This window comes from Thunnus maccoyii, chromosome 11 (genome assembly GCF_910596095.1).
Source record: "Thunnus maccoyii chromosome 11, fThuMac1.1, whole genome shotgun sequence".
Classification (NCBI taxonomy): domain Eukaryota; kingdom Metazoa; phylum Chordata; class Actinopteri; order Scombriformes; family Scombridae; genus Thunnus; species Thunnus maccoyii.
Window position 1 is genome coordinate 27179302 of NC_056543.1, and position 22247 is coordinate 27201548.

General features: G+C 38.7%; 1 protein-coding gene across 2 annotated transcripts in view; it reads right to left on the reverse strand.

Moving 5' to 3' along the window:
- LOC121907546 (aryl hydrocarbon receptor-like) overlaps positions 1-18591 on the reverse strand; it is a 39482-nt gene extending 20891 nt beyond the window's left edge. The window contains exons 1-3 of one of the 2 annotated variants that reach the window (XM_042427165.1): positions 17271-18591; positions 16979-17150; positions 12289-12476 (exon numbers count right to left, since the gene is read on the reverse strand). In XM_042427165.1, coding sequence (XP_042283099.1) covers positions 12289-12476; positions 16979-17019 — 229 coding nt within the window. In that variant the 5' untranslated portion in view covers positions 17020-17150; positions 17271-18591. Of the gene's footprint in view, positions 1-12288; positions 12477-16978 lie in introns of both variants that reach the window. The other variant, XM_042427164.1, reaches the window with a different exon arrangement.
- Between the last annotated feature and the right edge of the window lie 3656 nt (positions 18592-22247).

Consider the following 22247-nt stretch of genomic DNA (forward strand, 5'->3'; position numbering starts at 1 on the left):
TGAGGAACATGCAGAATCTGCAGCTCTACATACTTTGCTAATCTGTCCTCCCTCCTTTGTAGAACATTCCTGAAACAAAAGAAACTGCACTGATATAACTGGTATTTGCTCAACCCATTGCAACTGAATTTTTGATTTTATTTCTTGTTTTAATTAACATAAATCTTGCTAAACCCTGCAGCCCTATAGCCAGATAAACCATTAATGGACGATTCTGCAAAACATTCAGTGACAACATTAAAAACATACTTACCACCTTGCCACATAAAGGGCATTTCCTGCATTGGCACTAAACATTTGAACTAAACAAGGCATTGAATCTTGGGATCCTGAGTACCTGTTATGAGAAATGTTTTTTGCAGTGGTGTCATCACTTAAATGCATCTCATTATTCTTTCAAATCATTGCTTTGATAGCACTATAAATGTACCCCAGAGCAATGTGAAGACTTAATGAACAGGGCCAGTCCACTCAGTGCTAGACAGTGTGTGGTTCTTCCTTTCACAGGGCCCCATGTCGGCTCACAGTAACGTATCCGCTCCAGTATTTGATAAATCAAATCTGACAAACAGGCAGTGACCCTGAAAATCAGACAGTTTGTCATACTTCAGCTGCCTTTGGAAGTGTTTCCTATTGCATTGTGTTGTTTCTAGATGATAGTGATGCAACTGGAACAAAGAGGTTCATTGTAATATTCATTTCCACTCATCATAATCTAGCCAAGGTGTAAATCTGCCAAGTCAAGGCTTAGGTAAACTAAATTTTACTGGGCAACTTTTTAAGATCCTTTTATCTCCAAGAAGTTGTCAAAGGAAAATGAAATCAGTGTGTGCTTCTGTAGAGGGTGTAACAAGATCAGAAAAGAACGCCTGTAACTCTGCTGCTTCCCACCTAATATGGTATTTATATTACAGTAATTAAATAAATGAATTTACTGTAATTTTTATTTATTTACTTATTTATTATGCTGGTGAGGAAACCTTTACAGTAACAGTAACACACTGAGGGGTGAATTCACAAAGACTGGATTGCAGCTGCTGATAGCACCATGAACTGTGCATCATTTGCAACCACTATCTGCCCCGTCTCAATGTCTGATTCACAAAAGATGTTGCTCATCACACCCATAAAATTTTGCAGCTGAGTGCAATTTGCCCTTGTTTTGTGTCTGATTGAATGAGCAGGGCTGTTTCCAGTGTTTCAGACTTTTCTCCATATTTCAGCGCACAGATTGGTCCATAATGAAAAAGAGCACAAAAGCCTCAAATTGCGTGTCTTTAATTAGCAGAAGTGCCCACAGACAGAGCTCTCTACAGTCACAAAGCAACTTCCATGTATTTTGCTTCTTTTACCTCTCTAATATTTTGCATAATCTACATAATCTAACATAATCTACTGAAATGTCAAATGTCAAAATTCAGCTATTAATGTGATTGTGTGTAATGTGATTACAAAAATGTCGTTCAGGTGTCACTGAATGTATCTGGGATTTCGCAGAAACATCAGTACTGATGTTCTGTTTGTTGCCCACAGCTGGCTGTATGTCACAGCTGGCTGCAGCATCACACAGCAGCTGAAACAATAAGTGCGTCTCCAAACTGAGAAAGAGGCTGTGTGCAATTACGCACAGCAGCAGTAACTTCATTAACACTGGACACATCTACACAGGTCAGCTCTTACATACAGATTCCAGGTTTGTACAGTGGAATTGTTTGTAATAAAGCAGCACTTAGAGAGAGAGCTGAAGAGAGTGAGTGAGTTTCAGTTACCACCAGCTCTCTGAAGATGCCAATAATTTCAACTGTGTGTGGCTATTAGCACTGGTCTTATGAACTGAATGAACTTTTGCAATGCTATTATGCTATTTGCTTGGCAGTGCAGTTTGAGGTGCATTTCACCCTTTGTGGTTGCTTTGTAAATTACAGGGTTTCTTTTTCTCTCATTTGCACAGGTTTAGTGACCACAAAAGCTGCGCAATCCTCTTGTGAATTCCCTCACTCTTTGTCTCCACTGTGATAAATAAAAGAATAAGTAGAAGCAGCTTCTCTAACATCAGTTTTAAAATATTTTACTTCTTCAGGGATACACTAACATCTACATTTCAGCCAAATATCTTTATTAATTTTTTATTCTTTTTACTCTCTTTGTACTCATCCAACATTGATGTGTTTTTGGACAACAATAACGGAGGTCTATGGCACATGTATCATATATCATATTTCAGGTTTTAGATAAACACACAGTGTTTGTAAGTAGATCTATTCATTGCTGGTTTGGCTCTGCACATGATTTTTGTTGACAATAAGAAAACTACAGAAAATCTCCAGCTTTATCCTTTAAACTTGAACATCATTCAAGCTGCAAATTTTTTCTGTTCAAAACATATTTGGCATCAGTTTTGGGAGACAGAGTTACAGAACCGCATGGACCCGCCAAACCAAATGAAGTCCAGTTGTCGACACGTTCAGAAGAATCTTTTTGTCCTGGACCTGTGACCCAGAGGCCAGCTTGGCTCGGGTCCCGGCCTTCATCATGCAGCCTCCAGCATAAAGCTTAGTGACACCGCTCCATGCAGAGCCAGACCTGGGCCTTGTATGCCCGGGGTTTATCTCACAGAGGGCTTTACTCTGCTGGAAGCTGAGACCCGAAAAAACATTTCACATGCTGCAAATATTTATAAAATATTTAACCACTTTCAATTTGTCCCATCATGCTATTTACACCAGGATTAGAGGGGATGTTCTGTGCTTGTGCCGCTTCAATTTCCTGCCCAATCCCTACATGTCATCCTGGCATCCTCCCAGGGCCATCGTTACAGGCCGCTGCGTAGCCTCGATGACACAAAAAAACTCACACGTGACTCTGCCAAAAGAGACTTAGCACAGTGTTTCCAACCAATCACAGGAAAGATTTGGGATTGCTGTTAAAAGTAAGCTTCACCATACTAGCTCATTCAGTAGTGATATATATAACCTTAGCTATAGTAGTGTTAGTAGTTTCTATGGAATCTGTTTAACTTAAATACAAGGTATGAATTAAAAAATAATACATTATTCATGACTCTTTGCTTTTCACTCAATGAGCTGTGCATACAGACGTCAGAATGAACTTGTTTGTTTACACTGCATATTGCACATCTCTGCTGTCAGGTCACATGAGATAATAATAGCACAAGTCTGAATCATGGAGCAGTGCTATATTTGGACAGCATTAACCCAGCATATTAAGCCTGGTGGTGGGGGTGGGGTGGGGGTTCCTATAATGCTGACGATTACAGGACACACCCCACCCACATGGCCTGTGCTGGTGACGCAGTGAGGTGGAAGCACCGCAGTTTATTTTGGGATGCATGCCAGGACTGATTGAGACTACAAGCAGCGTGGACGAAAGCAAAATAAAGACTAAGAAGCTAAGAAGTCAGTCAGTGAATTCTTCACATCAAAGTATCCCAGTTGTGACTCTTAACCTGCCTTACGAGTTAACCTGATCATTTATCTTCCTGTCTGTCCAGAAGTCTGTTTGACTCCTCGACATCCACACAAGTTTCCATCATTCAATGTTCAGTGTTGACCATACGGTCGCCTCGACACTGCTGCATAGTGTCATCGTCATTAGTAAACTATTCTCAGTGATAGTGATCTTATCCTCCACATTATGACTTTCAAGTTGACATCAACATATAGATCCTTTTATGTATCCATCTGTGTTTATTCTCCTGTTTTTGGTTTTGTTTCTCAAACTACAACGCGACTTGAGCCAAAAGTGTACCTGCAGAAAGTAGACAGCTGGATCAGGTGTTGAAGTCCATCTCCTTTCTTTCAGTTAGCATGATTTCCTTTCTGAGATCAGGATAGAGGTTTATTTGACTTTCTGAAAATATATTAACATATGGACAGCATACTCCACAGATAAGTGGGGTACTATTGTTCGTGTAGCAAGGCCATGGACGAGTTAGTCATTACAACTGTTACTTTCTTTACTAAAGCAACACAACAAACTCTTCCTACACCTGATTGGATGAACACACTACTACAGTACAGTAAAGGACTTCAGGCAGAGTCATCTAATCACTGTGCTGCATTTTACACAATTTATCACAACATTCACAGAACTCACAGTGCTGCATTCACAGAACTGGTTGGTCTTTCAGACACCTATGAAGTGGAACTTGTAAAGTCTTTAAAGACCTAACAAACAAATAATTATAAGAGACTCCAGGATGATCGTACTGCAGGGCAAACTATTGTACATTCATCCTCTTAGCGTCTCACCGCCACCAGGAACTCTCTCACACACTCCGTACAGTAGCTCAGCTGTTAATCTCCACGGTAACATTAGCAGCTAATCAGGAAGTGCAGTTTAGGATGTTGATACTGTAGCTGCAAAGACAGCAGTCAGGATCCATATTAGCAGTGACAACTAAGGTGTGTGTGCATGTGTGAATCAATCAAAGCAGAAACGCATTCTATTTCTTACAAGTACAACTAGGATTCAATTGATTTATAGCTAGGTTCTTTTCAGCACATTTGAGAACACACACACACACACAGCTGCTACCTTTGCTTTTTCAGTAACGCTATCTGTGATTAGTGTGTTTTGATTTTGGCACAGAATATATGAAACTTGAGAAGTTTATTTTAAACTACTATACATTTTTGGCACCGCTATTGACAGAACAACACATGTTCAAGCATTACAGCACAAATAACTATCTGGCACTAATCTGTTAATTTCTGTTTGGCATGTATTTGATACATTTGTGTATACTGTTCTTAAATTGCACGTAGTCACAATTAGAATCTTATCATTTATCTATCTATAGTTTTTGTGTGATTTCTGGGTTTTTGGTGATACTGTTTTCACATTAAAAACAACACTAAAAAAACATGACAGCATTAAAAACAACACATAGATACCTGAACACAGACATACAACATTACATAATCTGAAAGGATCCTAATCAGCATTAAGCATGTTACAGTTGTACATGCGAGACAAAACCAAAACTGTAAAATTCAACCTTTGAAGGTTAACACGCTACATTTCACCTCTGCACACACAGTGATTACATCCCAGCGTTTTCAGCCTGTCTACTGGGCAGGACGGAGAGTCGGACAGTGAATGTGTGTGTCAGCATGTACACATGCTCATACTCACAGTACAATGCATGCATACAGTATGTGTGTGAGTGTGTATGTGTGTTAATTATTCTACCAGAGTGTGAATGACAGTGAGTAAATATAGAATGTTTCAACTCCTTCAACCCCCAAACACTGCAGTAAATGAACACGCGATGCACACATACCACCCCCACATCCACTAACATACACATGGATGCACGCAAAACACATACACACACACACACACACACACACACACACACATACACACGTATACAGACTGAACATGAACACGCGGTCACTAATGCAGGGGGAAAGCACGCACCCTGTGCTGCTTTCGTGTCTCCCGAGGTTTCTCGATCACATGGTTGCATATTTGCTTATGAGAGGCGATCCAGAGAGGTGGGAGGAGGAGGAGGAGGAGGTGAGGAGTGATGGGATTTGGGCAGGGTACGGGCGGGGAGGGGTCACTGCTGATTACCAGGTTTTCCCTTTGGTGGCCTGCATTCCTCGCAGTGCTGTATCGTGATCAGCGCAGCTGGGGGATGGGGTTAAGCCCTGTAGGGGAAGGACGGAGGGAAGGACGGGCAGAGAGTCGAGGGGAGGGAGGGAGGTAGGATGGGTCGTCATGAAGGGATGACCCACTGCTGATCATGCAGCCCGGATCGCTCTCCCTTTCATGTGTGTCCAGATAGATGACCTACAGGAAGGAGGGGGAGGGGAGGCGCTATTTCAAAAAACAAATCATCGCCCTTATTCAGAGCAGCGACAGGCATCATGACATGTCACAAGACCTTCACAACAGCCACACAGCTTACATAACCAATCCCAGAGCAGCAGCAGCAGCAGCAGCAGCAGCAGCGGCGGCGGCGGCGGTGGGAGGCTATACAGTAGATACTCCAGAAATGTAACTGTGTGTGTGTGTGTGTGTGATTAAAACAGTTATTTGGCCTCATTTTCTTTCAAAACACCAGGCATGTAGCAATATGTTATGCTCTGATTGAATCTGAATTGATTAACATGAATTCAGCGGTGTTATCTGTGCTTGCCAACACACTTCTTAGAAAACAGTCGAGTGATGTTTTGAAGGGAGAGAAGAAGTGCAAGCTGCTACATGTGTGTCATGTCCATTTAATTAGCCTACAGTTGCTGTAACTTCATGTGCACAACAATACATCCTACTAGGAGGAGAATAGTGTTTTACATAATTCATTTTCTATATCCATGGCTTGATCCAGAGGGAGTTGCATAATGTGTGTGCAGTGCTGGTCCATGTTTGCCGTCTCTCTATTAATGGAAGACATTGTACGCTGGTACTTTTATAACAGATATAATGATCTACCTCATGGAAACATGTTAAAGATTCATTTCTTCTCTACTGTTCTTATTTTTTTGTTCATTGTGAAGTTCAAAAGCGATCAAGTGTACTACTGTCAACATGGTTGATCAAGGCATTTTTTATAATAAAAAATCCGGGACACAATCAGGCGAGAAAAATATAATAGTTGGGTTAAGAACTGGATTATAAAATTACTATTTGCATTTTTTTATGACTTAGAGGGAAACATATTCATTAGTCCTGTTTTATTCTCATGTTCTCTTTACTTTCACATAGTGGAAGCATTTCCTGAGGTGTCCTCACTACAAATAGACCCTGTTTAATGTGAACTGTGCTGAAGGCTGTTCTCTGTCAGCAGTCAACACTACAACTTTGTGATGAATGCTCACATTAAATGTGAGTGGAAATCAGTTCAAAGGTTCATTCATATTTCAAATAAGCCTAAGAGTCTACAGCCATGCTAGCAGGCACTGAGCGAAACGTTAACATTAGCATGCTAGCATGGTCACTATCTACCATGCTGATGTTTAACAGATTTAATGTTTACTATGATCACTTTAGTGTGTTAGCATTCTAACATTTGGTAATTAGCATTAAACACAAAATACAGATGAGGCTGATGGGAATTTTACTGTTTTTTTTAGGTATTTTAATTATTATTTTAACCAGATGATGGCACTGGATGGAAAGTCAGGGGATCCACAAAGTTATTAAAATTCATCCTGAAGGGACTGTAAATGTCTGTGACTGTAATAACTGTAAAAGTTTATGGCAATCCATCCCATAGTTGTCGAGATATTTCAAGCTGGACCAAAAGAGTGGACAGACAGACCGATGTCTTACACATGTTCAAACAATACACTGATTTTATTTGTGGTGGAAGAAGTATTCAGATCCTAAGTCCTACATTTAAAATAGTACAAAGTAGAAAAGCAGTATAAGTAATTAAGTCATTATGAAGCACAATGACCCCTGTCACAGTAAGATTGTTATATCATCGGATTATTTTTAATGAAGCATTTAAATGTTGAAACTAAGTGGAGATCAGTTGGAAAACTTTATGTACTGTTGGACGATTTAATCTGTAACAATGAATTTTGTCAAGATGTATGTAAAATCTTAATCTGTAACTAGTAAGAATAACTGTTAAATGTGGAATAAATTATTTCTCTTTTAAATGTAGTGGAGCAGAAGTGTACAGTAGCAGATAATGGAAATAGTCAACCAAAGCACCTCAAATATGTATTTAAGTACAGTACTTCAGTAAGTGTATATACTGTATTTACATTCCACCTCTGAACCTCTTTTGTGACCCAGTGTTATTTCCAGCAGTCCCACATTGGACTGCAGTGTTAAACACACAGCCAAATACAAACCACAGTTAAGTGATTCCCTCTGCAGTCCACAGGGATTATTTCTCCTAATCTCCATCTATATTTACAATAGAGCGCATTCAAAGGCCTACACTTCGCTTTAACAACAGACATCCTGCTATGATAAAATCACAGGATTAATCACCATTTCATCTGCTGCCCTCTATAAGTTTAAACGGTGATCTATGAACTATAACTACAGTGTTAGCTGCAGCTCTCAGCACAGTAATGACCATCTGACATGCATCTGAGAGAGTAATGGTTATGCAACAGTAGTCACGTGATGGCAGGTCTGATTCGAGCTGCCTGCCTCTAACACTGCGGGAACCTTTCCAGAAAAACAAGAGAAGAACCAGAGGGAATCAGGGGTCGATGGAGGGGGCCGGGAAGAAGAAAAAGGGCAATCAAGTCTTTTGGCTGTGGGCTATGGTGACTCTTCCAAGAAACCCAAGAGAGCCCTTATTGGCTTAGTTGTGTCATCCTGGATCTTGTCAGGTCTTTCACCACCGTGAAGACACACAAGAGTGAAAAAGAAAATGCTTTTCAACAGTTTCCCCACAGAACCAATCCTAAGCATGGAGAATGATTATTGCTGTCATACATTTTATGAAGATATATTGACTGCTGTGTGAGATTTATTGAATATATCACAGTTTCTCATTTTTACTGTCACTTTCAACTTGGAAAGTGAAACCACATTAAACAAGATTTGATTGTTCATTGTAGCCACATGTGATGGGTGGATGGAAAGTCTGAAATACAAGAAATTATTTAGTGGAGATAAAATGAAAAATGCCTTTTTAACCCTTTTAGATCATATCCCCAGTCATATTGTGCGTGTATTTAGCAATATATGCCATATACTTTTTTTGGTGATAAACCTCCAGGTACACACAGAGAACACTGGCAAGCATGTGAACTATGACACTTACTTTGCAGCTGCTTGTCTATGTACACATGTTGCTAAAACTCACTCAACTTAAACATTCCCAGCAATGGAGCCACAAACGTAAGTCTGTTCTAAAGGAGGCAAAGTATTGGTCAAAATGGATTTGAGCCAACTAGAGTTTGACACCCTGACTGACTGGAAAACTTACCCCACACATGGATAAAAATAGAGAGAGCAGACTAGTACTAATAAGCGTATCACTGATTCTCCACACCAGATTATCTGTGACAGTACTGACACTGCTGGGAACACTGCATGTGGCTTCTCACTGCAGAATTGTTACAAAAGTCTAAAAAAACATCAACTATGTGGCGTAAAGCATTCAGCCCACAGTGTGAATCCTGCAGAATACATTGGCATCACAAAGCTGTTGACCCTTGTGCATGACACATTTAATAAAAACACATGAACAGTCTGACATCCGTCGTCTTATAATTTGGGACCTCAGCACCTCCAGGGACCCAAAATGACATTCTGCAGCTTTCGTTGCTGGAGCGAAGCAAATTTCCATATTTCACTCATTTACTGCCACAGTGCTGCTGTCACACATGGAGCATGAGTGATCCAAAAGGCAGACAACAGCTGTGAAGATGGCTCTTATAGCTGAGAGCTGCCTCACACCCAGAGTGGGGTGATCCCTGGTGTTATCGGTTTTAAAGAGTTAACGCCCCTCTCCTTAGACCGGCTGAGAGGGACAAGCCCATTGTAGCTCCTGACAATAACAAAGATGGCAGCTGGGCTGGATAATACTGTCAGCCAGATTAACCGGGCTCTGCCGAGGCTTTGTTCAACTCCTACAACATAATCAATTACGCACACGAATGTGTGACTCTGTGAAACAATAAACCTTACAGAAATGATTAAAAAAAAAAAAAAACAGCTGCTGATGATCTTCAGAGAGAAAAACATACTTCTGCACTGCACATTACAATTCAAATGAATTTTAATACTTTATGATGGTGCGCCTCTCTTAGCATTAACAGCTCTTCTAAACGTCCAAACAGAGAGAGTGTTGAAGCAATGGCAACGTTCCCAGAGTGCACTGGAGCTAAGTCATCGCTCCACAGACCACCCACTTTCGGATGCCTCTGACAAGCAGGATTTGTACTGTTTACATACAACAAATTATGGCTGACCACAGAGGCAGCCTGGAGCGATGGGCCCTCGGGGTCCACAGAGCTTTCTCTTGGTGGAGCTGCTTCCTTAATGTAAGAGCCCTGAGCTCGTTAATTACTTAAAGACTGTCCAGGAAGTAGGCTAATGCAGTTAGACAAGAGGACTTGTCTATAGAGTACACTTTGACCTATTGGTACTGAAATCCACAATCAAAAATACACTCTGACAGGTCAAGTAGCCAGTGAATATTTCCAGATGTTACTCAATGGGAATAATAAGCACAACTCCTACTGATGGCTCGAAGAGTAAATAAAGAAATGAATCAGAAGCTTCAATGTGGACTTCATTTTGTGTCCTCGGGGCATCACAAGCTTCTGAATACACGCACAAACACACACACAAAAAAAAAAAAAGAAATGCATTTCTACATCTGCCGTAAGCACACTCATATCACTGGTGCTGTATCCTGTCCGTCTCACCCCAAACAGCCATTTCAAAAGCCGCTCGCTGCCTTAAACAAACATTGCTCTGCCTCCATTTCATAAATTCTTTAAACTCCGGGGTTTCTCTAAATTATTCATGCTTCAAGAGCATCTGACGGCCGCATTGCAGCATTCTCTTTTAAAGATCATTGCCTAAAATATCAATGTCTTCACTCCGCATAGTAGAGAAGACTGTACACATTCATCCACTGGCATGCAACTCTTCCTGATGCTTCGGCGTACAGTTTTTAATGGACACCAAGCAGAGCTCCATCTCCTAATCCTCAAATAACTGATGTCTCACACACACACACGGACATGGCTCTCAATGAAATATTGAAGGATGAAATCATCTGAATAAGGCGGTGGCTGGTTGCTCTAGGTGGTCTCCACATCTCTGGCTGCTGAGATGAGCCGTGAGATGTCAGGAAACACATCCAGCACAAATACAGAGTGAGTGACTGTGTTGTGACATTCTCATAATGGTTACAGGGATCAGAGTGATAAGAACATTTAGAAAGTGCTGCTTCCTGTTCTTCTCTGCTAAAGAGCTGCTCAAAAGAACAATCTGGCCTTTTGGTAGATTTTTATTTGCCAACTTACCCCAATTGAAGATTGAATCACTTGAATTTCACCTTTGTGCATTCAGTAGCAAGACTGGTCCCAGCCTAGCCTAGCTTAGCACAAAGAATGGAGGGAACTGATAGCCTAGGTTAATCAAAAGAGATAAAATACACCTTTGAACAAATCTAAAGCTGTCATATTTAAACATTGTCTAGTAAGCTAGCCACCAAACCATCAAAACTGAGTTAAATTTAGAGTCAGAATCAAACCTAGAAATCCCACAAAAAAGAGCCCTGAAGTTAAGCTAGTTTAACTGAATGCAATCTCGTTTCTTTCATGAGTATTTCTGAAAAAAAACCCCAAAACCCCAACACGTTCCTGAGGTTTATAATCCATATTCTAAGATAAACAAGCATCTACAACACTTAGAATTTAAGTCATCTTTCCACCTTTTTAGTTGTAATCCTTTGTCAACCAGTGTTTAAATTGCAATAGGGCTTGGGATTGTGGGAAATGGTGTTCATGCAAGAAATTTGAATTAACAACAATATTACATTGTATTGTACCATTCCTGCCTAGATGCATGAAGCCTCACAGATGGCATACTGTTTAGCAAGGTCATGATGTAGGGCTAGATTTATAGTAATTTCAATTTGCACAGAGGTTCCTGTTGCACTGTGGCCGCAAAAATATGCGTTAATCAACCACCAGAACCTGACCTGAGAACGCCACCTCTTTTTTTTTTACCAATCGTGTTTACTAAACACCAGTAGGCTCAGTGAGCTGTGGCTGGGGAGCAACGCACTGCACTTTTGTTGTGAAATGTAAGCTTATTACCACCTTTGGAGTACCAACAGAAAAAAGGTATGTTCTGCTGTTGCTTTGGAGCTTGTTTTCAGCTCCTTTGTTATGTAAATGATGTTTTAGCTGTGTGTGTTCGGGAATGGGGGACTTGTCATTGCAGGGGTGTCGCAAAATGTGTAGTTGTTGAAAGAGGCGGCTAGCTGTTTCAATAGCTGGAGAGCTAATATCTGCAGGGTGTTTCAACTCAGATAGCATCATTTTTGCTCTGGTATATGCCGGTCGTTTGTTGGTGTTAGTGGGAGAGAGGCAAGGCACTCGGGAGCATGCAAAAATGTCACATCACAGAATTTTGGCAAAAACTCCAGCCCAGGTCCTTCACATATAAGTCCACAGGCTCATATACCCAGCCCACAAAGTCAGGGAGGGTCTTATTTTTTAAGCTCCGTTACAACCCGTTCACTCATTGGCAATAAAAAAACAATTAATAAATGTAAATTGCTTCATAATTCTTACATATGGAAGCTTTAACTAGTAAATTTACCAGAGAAGAAGTTCTTGGCTCGCAGGTAGCTGACACTCAGGCGCAGGATGGAGAGCTTGTCCAGAGTGGCGGTGACCTCTTCAGGAAAAGGTAGGAGGCTGGCCAACCTCTCCAGCTCCCCGTTCAGCCTGTCTCGATGCCGTTTGGACGGGTTGGACTTTGCCCCTTCAGCTGGCGGTTGCTTCACCCTGAAGGACATTGTAAACAAAGAAGCTGGTCACATCCAAATCATCAGCAGACATTCAAAACCACCAGGGATCCCCAAGAAACCCAAAATATGATCTCTCCTTGGGTTTCTCTGTTCATTCTGTTGTAAATTTTGTTTTATCCTTGACCTGGGGGGACATTTAGGAGTTCCTAGGACTACAGCAAATACATTTTTGAGCCTGTTTTACCCTACTTTGGGATAATCATAAATTTGGGGGGCAATATACACATTTTGGGGGGATTATCGGGTGCTATAACAAAATAAGGGAGGGTATTTTGAAGTTAGAGCCTTTTTTTACATATTTTTGATAAGTATAATACTATAAGTACCACTATAACTTGTAGTATGTATTGCATATATTTTTTATGTGGGGGATGGTTGGTATCTTTTTGAACAGCCACCCCACACCAGCTTTAGGCATGTTGACCTTAAAATTTATAGGCCAATCTCTTGTGAATTTAGGGCAATTTTTAAACACAGTTTGAACTCTATACAGACCCAGTGATGTCATGACACAAACATTCCCAAAGATACCAAATAGGTCAGGCTGAAATTTGAAGAAATGTGTATAAAATTACGTAGGTGGAATTTGATTTTGAATATTTCGCTCACAATCAGCAGTCATGTAGTTTCAGTAGATCCTGTACTGTTAAGCTGTGTTGAAAAAACTTTATTTTATTTCAGCAGTGAAGAAACTGCTGAAAGAGGAAATATAAATGTATTCCAAAACATGATTCTTAGTCTTGGCTCCTAAAGAGGCTCATAGACGCTAGCTGACATTTTCCAAAATACATTACTGTTTTTTTATCAGCTGATATTCAGCTTTCACAAATGAATAAGCATCACCGATTATTTTTTTGCTGTCAAACCCTGATTCTAGCAGGTGTCTGTTAATGTTTGTGTTGATGTATGAAGTTCATGTTTTTGAGTGCATAAAAAGAGGCTCTTCTTACAGGACACAATCATGTTTTATAAAATATTACAATATGTAGGCCTATTCACTGAGTAGTTTTTTAGTGATGTAATAGTTCATTAATGAATAAACACAAAATATTTTGGGTCACTTTGTGAAATCACTGCAGTGATGACTGCCTCAGAGGAAACATATAGCTAGGTATATCTTCCATGGTCTTTAAGACTTGGATATAAATCATTTCAAATGATAAAAACCATTACAAAAATCATATCTTCCAAATAGCAATGATGAAATAAGCTTTCATTGATATTTTATAACAATAAATAAAAGAGAAATAACTAGCCTGAGCCTCAATTTGAAGTAAACTAGGGTAAGCCTGAAATGATAACATGTTTACAGTGTCAACATCTTTATTTGGAGGTATATATTTTATATATTTTTCCCTGATGTTGCACATGATGCTTCATGTGTCTCAGAATGCAACATTAATAATAAAGACAAACCACTTATGGGATGATTATAAGATTATAAAAGTACAGTAATGATCCAGTAATGATGACTTCTTGTTGTAAACCCTGAACTTAACTCTGTTCAGATGAGAATTTCAATGGACTTTCTGCAGTGGGTGCGTGATAAACAAAATAGTCTCTTTAACAAAACAATGACTTATGAGACGCATGTGTTATTTGAACCACATATGAAGACTATGAATAGAAAGCTAGAAAGAAAACAGTTGACATATTTGTGGGTGTAATTTACGTCATGGAACAAAATGTGTTTCAGCTTAAATGGACCACAGACTTTATGAAGTCTGAATTAAAAACCTTGTGGTATTGTGCATTAGAGATGTTGAAAGAAACACAGGAACAAGCATATTTATGAGTTCATTTGATGATGGCTGGTAGGTGATGTACAGTATCTTGAGTGTGTCGAGGCACTAGAGCTTTTCCAAATGATCTCAATCATGCCTCACAGTGTGAACTCTGCTCTGTCCTGTGTTTGACTGGCCAAGTCTGCACGTCACTAAACTTATATAGGCTAATGTCTGTTACAGGGCATGAGGAAGAGAAGATTGTAGAGATTGAGGCATTTTTTAGAATTACTCCCCAAGGGGTCACATGATCTTTAACTAGTTAGGGAAAAAGAAGAAAGTCTTTTTTTTTTTTTTACATTTTAACATTTACTTATGAAATACTGGATAGTTCCACCTCTGTAAAAAAAAAAGTATTTAAATGACTTTTGTTGAACAGTTATACTCATATACAACCTGTGATGATGTGAAGGTTGACATTACTTCGGTCTATACACTCATATACTGCGTTATGCAACTCTCATTTTCATGACAACACCCAGATGTTGCCATAATGTGATTGTGCTTCACCTATTTCTCAGTTATTTTTTCTTTAATACAATATATTAAAGGCCGTATCACTATTCTGACCATATTAAGAACTTGTATGCTTACATATATAATTAAAAGTTTAATTCATAAATGAAAAATACGTGTTTTGAATGTTTCTTAATTGTAAATATTGGCAAGTTTTACTTGTGTAAGAAAACATGAATAACTTGGATTTAGTTGTGTAGTTTTAGTCGCTGTATTAAAACACCTGTTCATCAGTGTGGGAGTGATAGCAGCTCCTTTTCATTCACATTTGGATCACAGATTGTGCTTTTATAAAGGTTGAGTGAATAGCTGTGTATCACAAGTTAAACCTGTGGAGTGAAGAATATATTTTCATACAAATACATCAACAATATTGTAGCAATATGAGTTGACAGAATACAGTTAAGCTACAAAAACTGTTTCTAGTTCACACACGCTGACGCTGTCACGTCTGATCACTGCACATGAATATGGATGGATGGAGATCTGTTTATAATGCACATCAGTGATGGAAGCAGCACTGTGCTTGACCTGCAATGCTGCTCTTTCTTGCATGTGTGTGTGTGTGCATGTATACTGCTGCAACTATTGTCAGTATCAATAATATTAATATTTAATTTTTTTGATTAATCATTCATCTTTTAAGATGTCATAAAATTATAACGCCTATTGGAAGTGACCAGAGCGCAGAGTGTCGTCAAAGTGCTTCTTTATCTGTAATCCAAAATCAACCGAATATCAAAATTGTGACGGGTCAGTCAATGTATCTGTGTGTGTGTGTGTGTGTGTGTGTGTGTGTGTTTCATATTTCATCATCAAATCAAAAGTGTCTCGGCTACAGTTTTAGACTCAGCACAAGCAGGATTACAGGGATTTTTTATGAGTCCAACATTTACAAATGCTGAATTTTAAGGAATTAATGTGCTGCAGATCAATTTCTGCCTTAAAGTTCAGTCAGATTAAAGCTGGTTCACATATAACATGTTCATTCATTCAAAAATGACTGTATTAGTAAAGCTAAACGTGACATCATGTATCGACAGATATGTTGGTGTTGCAGTCATTTTGCACAGTGGGTCGATGTGATGATGTTCTCATCATGTGCAGCAGCAGTGAGCTGTCTGTGGACAGTTTGGAGCTTTTACAAAGTCGGTCACATCTGATCACATTTGATCTCATCAAAGAATAAAGAAGATAAAAGGAACTGCTTTGGATTCTTTATCTATTTGGATTGTACTTGGATGGATTTTTGACATTTAAAAAAAAAAAAAAAACATTGGCAGGGAAATGGCGTCAGTTTGACCCTGCCATGACTATGATGTCACACCAAAACAGTTACTGTATGATGTTCAGATTTTTATAGAAATATAAAATTCCTCATCTTTAATTTGGATCTATATTTCATCACTGTGGAGTTTTACATCAAATGTTTAAGCTGAAAATAAAGTAAAGTAAAGTCGCGTTAAAGCCTGAAAATTGGTTGATTTAATAAAAAAGGGCCAGGGTCAGTTACTAATATATATAGAGAGATTTTTATATATATGAGATATCATAAATAGCCCTTCATGATTCGATTTAACATAACCGATAAAAACAAGCTGACAGAAAAAAAAACGGTGCCTCTGATCCTCTCAAGGGCGTTTTGACAGAAAATGGCGCAACACTCAGCAGGAGGTGCTCAGTCATTTCTTTTTTGAAGGGGTGCAACATTTTTCTTTAAAAAGTTGAATCGTGTGTTACTTTATCTTATTCCCGACATATTGTTAAAAATATCTCTAAAGATTTTGAAAGAATCGGGAGTAGTTTTGAAGGTTAAAATGGGGCCGCTGTTGCAGGCCTGCAATAATCCGCAGGCATTAAAGCTACACAGCATTTTAAAACGCACAGAACATTTACGCCCACAGGCCCAACGACAGCACACATTTATTATAAAACCTTAGCAAACTGCCTGTAAATAAATATACATTTTTAGCAAATCACGTGCATTAGCCTAAATTATTTTGCGATCCAAAAGAAAACGAAATCTTTGGAATTAAAATCTATTTGTGCTGATTGCTCAGGCTTATCGCGGCTCGTGCATTTTGGAAAACTAACATCACAATTCATACAGTCGATTTTACATTTTAATACGACGCTATTATAAAATATGAGAATTATAACCCAAATAAAATGAACTTACGCTCTCTGGACCGGTTTTCTCCTCTTGCGTCCTGCATACATGACGGCTCCTCTTATATAGAATCCCTCAGAAATCACACACAGCCTTTTTCTCCGCTACATGTAAGCCACCGAGAAATATTCTGCTGTAATCCTCCAGATCAAGACTGTACACACATGTTGAAAAAAAAAATCTGAAAAACAAATTAAAAAAATAATACAAAAAACACCGGCAGATACCAAACGAAGTAAGTTAGGTCGAACAGGAGCCTCTTTTTTTATGGGCCGCTCCACTTAGGAATTAAATCAAAAACCTGCAAAAAAACCGCACCGGATCCGATCTGATGAAAAAGGAGAATAACTCGGAAAAATCACCCAACAGTTGTTGTCCCATCAGCCTCACAGAAACATGAACTTGTTCCAACTAAAAAAAGCGATGCTGAGTTTTCATCCTCATGAAGAAAAAAAAAAAGGATGAGATGATCAGAGAAGAGGCGCAGTCTGCAGAGAAACCCTCCTCATCATTCCTCCACTTTATAAACACAGAGAAGTACTGGAAGTAAACGCAGTAAAAGCTTCAAGTATTTACATTTTATAATCTACATCAGTGCTGCTCTCCAATTAGCGCCCCGTACGTGAGCTGCAAATGGGGGACAGCGGGTGCGCGCATTCCACTGGCGGGCACGCCCGACACAGATTTCTAACCGGGCGCGCGCTCAAAGAAGCATCTACAGCAAAAGGAAGAGGGCACGCCGGGTGTGTGCGCGGGCACGTGGGAGAATCTCCTGGAAACACAGGCCGAGCGTGTCCACGCCGGCGAGTTCTCGAGCGAGGCCCGCCGTCCAATCAGCGCGCAGATGAGAGATGGAGGTTTATGTTGAGCCTGCAGTGGCCCGTGCTGAATGTGGGTCAGGGGTTAGACTCTTAAATAATGTAACTGAATTCATTTCAACATTCAAAATGACTCTCTGAAGGTCTTCACCTGCGCTGATGGAACAGTTGGATATTTTATCTCAGTGGGAAAAAAGAAGAACCTGCAGCCAGAAACATGTTTTAATAAGCAGCAGAATTATTAAAAAGTATGATTTAGGTGCTTAATGTTGTTAATGTTGTCCAGTTCTGATAAAAACATACAGACTTGATCGAAAGAAAAAGAAAAATACACTTTTTAAAGGAATAGTCCAACATTTTAGTGCATCTTCTTCAGTTTCATTTAGCAGATGTACACATTTAGATGTACTTTGATCACCACTGTATCTGAATTTAAGAACATATGTTATATTATTTAATCATCTTTCTCTTGAGATTTGTGATTTCCATGAAGCTGCACAAAACCATGAAGGCAGACAAACATATTTTATCTTCAGGATAATATTTCTTTTTTCTTTCTTTTTTGTCCTTTGGAAAATCCAGTCTTCATTTAATTTAAATGAATAACATTTGATGTTACTGCTACCAAACTCCATGAAAATGTGCTGTTAATAATATCCTGCTTAAACATTCATTGAATTGAATTGGATTTGCATTACTCCAGACACCTTGAGCTCAGTATTGGTATGGTGACACACCTTCAGGTAAGTGGATACACATCCTAACATGATGTCAGGTGCGTACAAGAAAGGCAAAAACAATCTTGAGAAGAAAAAAGACATAATGTTGAAATGTTGTAATTGTTAATAATGTTAATAAATAGTCTTTTTGGGAACATCGATTCAGTGTGTGTTCTCTTGGTCACACACCTGCAGGGCTGGAGCCACCATGGAGGAGTGATATTTTATAGGCTGATTAAACATTTCTAATTATACAATTAAACACAGATATTATTTAACTCAAAAGCCATTTAAACTTGACTACTTTTAGGCCATCAAAACCTCAACAAATAAAGGACTATAAGGCTGACTATCTATCTGGGCCAGTTTGGAGAATATAAACATGTTTTAAACTTTTTTTCATTTAACAAAAATATATCAAACTGCTTAATGCATCAGATCAGTGTTTTCTTTAAAAAAAAAAAGTTCAGGATATATTTGATCAAAGAATGACTAAATAAACTAAGAATGTGACTGAGCATTCAGTAAGAACTTCTTATACTCTCTCCATACTTTGTGTTACAGACACATTTTGGTTGATACTTGTATGGCAGAAGACATAAGATTTCGATGGGGGGTGGGGAGGTCAGGGCGGGTGGGGGGATGTCATGATTTCTCAAATCTGAAATCCTGAATGTGCTGCATCGTGTCAGGTTGTGTGGAAACAACAATGCAGTGATGTAACGCAGATGTATTTTGACAGCAGACGAAAGCAGATATGTGTTCAGCTATGGAAATGCATACATTAGGTCACATGACCACATCAGACCCCCTCAGGATGCTGAAGACCCCCCACAACGTATGTAGGAAGAAAATTAGGCCAACATGCTGATAGGTTGTATTGTAGTTGCGGGGGGTTTATTCATGGTTTCAAGGACAAACTGTTGATTAAAAAAGACATATTTGACCCACAAGTGTTAGGACAAGGCACAGTGATCTGCCTTTCTGTCAAAGACCATTCAGAGTAAGCAGTTATCCATGAAATTTGACATGGATATTCATTGTTCCCAGTGGATGAGCATTTTCATTTTGAGTTGAAATTACATTTGTTAATACACTGAAATTCTTAATAAAATAATCTCACATTTGATAACATTATTGACAGTGCAATTGGACACCAACTACTGACTTTAGCATCAGTGGTTTTAACTAGCTATAACCCAAGTAATTAACATTAATGTTAGCTTGTTGTCTTTTGCCATTATCAGAAGCTAAATTATTGTTTTTGTCAAAATACATTTGCAGCACTGAAATGCATCCAACAAAACAGGGATGACATATGGAGATTTTTTTTTTTTACAAAGAGTCAGGAGCTAAATAGTGTCAGTAAAAACATGTTTGTGAGCTTTCTTTACTTTGCTAACGTTAAATGATAAAACGGTGCCGGCTAGCTAACCAGCTAACGTTACCCCTGAGTTTAAAGCCTTTTCGCTAACATCTTCTTGTTCAGTATTGCTATTAAATGCAATATAATGTTAGTTGGTGTCATGCAATTATAGTTGTAGTTACTCATAGGGGGTGGTTTGATCATAACCATAGAAGCCAAAACAGATCATTACTAGTAACAACTTGGTTTGATGTGAACATTTACATTTGCATTGTGAAACTGACTGCATGACGCCCCTGCAAGTAATTACAGTATTTTTAAGAGTACTGAAAAATAAGCTGCAGTAGTGCTACTGTCCATAATTATTACTGAATATTTGACAGCAAAATTTTACTGTTGGTGTTGAAGAAGATGTACAGAAGTGTTTTTCTAAATCATTATTAAGTATGCTTATTAAGGTGATACTAATGTAGTGAAATGCATTACTGTAATCAGATGTACAGTAAATAATTACCATTTTTCAGGAAATGCTAATGAGAATTTTGGCTCAGTAGCTTTGACTTATGAGCATTATCAAGGTCTCAGTTTAAAAAGGTAAGTGAAAGTGCTCATCTCCCACTGTGCATGTAAACAACTGATCTGACACTTCTCCCAGACACTCATCAAAGCAAAAATTTTATTACCACCAAACACAGTTGTGTTTAACCTTCCTTTTGATTTTGAATCAACTCAGTGGTGACCACCAGCCCATTTGTTTAAGCGTATATTTTTGTTGTCTGCCTGTAGAGTACACACCTCTGCAGAAATCTGTAGTTCCCTTGCCCTTCATGCCTCCAGGAGCAGCGGGTTGGAGACAATAAAAGTTTTGTGTTTGTTTAGACACTTGGTGTCCCATGGGACAGACACCACCACAGCTGTAAGTAATATACAGTAAAGTAGGACAATGTGTTATGGTGTAATACAAGAAACCACATAACATTCAATTTGTAAACTTTTAGACTACAGATTTATGTTCACATCAAAAAACAAAGGACACATATCATACATGACTTTTTATACAAAAATCTATACAGTACTACACACTCTGATACAGATATGTAAACACTAGAAACATTCACAGACCTAAAAGTATCAATGCATGTATCAAATACATGACTTACTATAATATGCATAATGTTTAGGCAAGTCATTTTTATATGTATAGTCCAATATCACAAATTTGCCTCAGGAGGCTTTACAATCTGTACAGCAATACAACATTATCTATCCTTGATTCGAAAAACTCTCAAAAAAAAAAAACCTTTTAACTATATTGATCTGTATGCATGACATACAAAAAATAACCTAAAAAGACCTACAGTACAGTGTTCTAGTTTCTTTAAGCTTATTGCTCATACAGCACAGCTTAAAAACAAAACAATAATAAAAAAATCTCACAATGAAATAGCATCAGACTTTATTAATTTACAAATTACAGTCAACAGGTGACTGAACAACCAATTAATGATAAACTGGAGAAATTCTGTCCCTGTGACTCTGTTTACATCACACTATAACACAACAGCTTCAGTGCCCTGGCAAACTGCATGAAGTACATAATATGATCTCTGGCTGCATTTGTGTTAAGGAGATAAATACACACAGACAGCCACAGTATCATAGATCACAGATATTTAACCATCAGTAATAAAACCAGCAATAAGAGACAAACAGATGGTTTATATGACTTATGTTAGTTGATATTAAAATCCATTCTTCTTTCTTTCATGGAGTGTCATATAATGTCTTACTGTACTCCATCACTGCCAGCTAACTAGTCTTACAAAAACACTGCAGTTGTTATCATTAGCAACACTGTAAACAAGGTAATTCTCCTGGTTCTTTCATTTAAATGTTCACTTTTTATTGTTTGCTGCAAGACCAGAATATAACTGTCTTCACAATACACATAAGAGTTTCTTTTCTTGCGAGTTGTCCATGAGCAGTTTTACATTGACTGAAACTGACTTTGATTCTTAATGTATGTTTTAATCAAATGATGCCAATACCACTTTTCTTCTCTCTGGACTTTGGTAAGTGAAGTTGTAATACCGTGTTTGACCACACAGGCTGGCGGACATTTACTAGCCATTAGAGCTCAGAGGGGCGCTGTTTCACTCATTTGAGGAAACTCAGTGAAAAATGGACAAAAGCATGACAGTGACAGTGAAATAAAGGGTGTCAGTCATGTGCCAAAGCAAATTACTACATGTATGTAATAATTTGTATTGTGAGAAGTTGTGGCCTGCTTTGTTTCCTGAGAGAAAACCCCTGTACATTTTAGGGGGTAGCATAAGAGGGTCCCGGCTTGTTGCCAAAGGGGCACTGGAACCAGA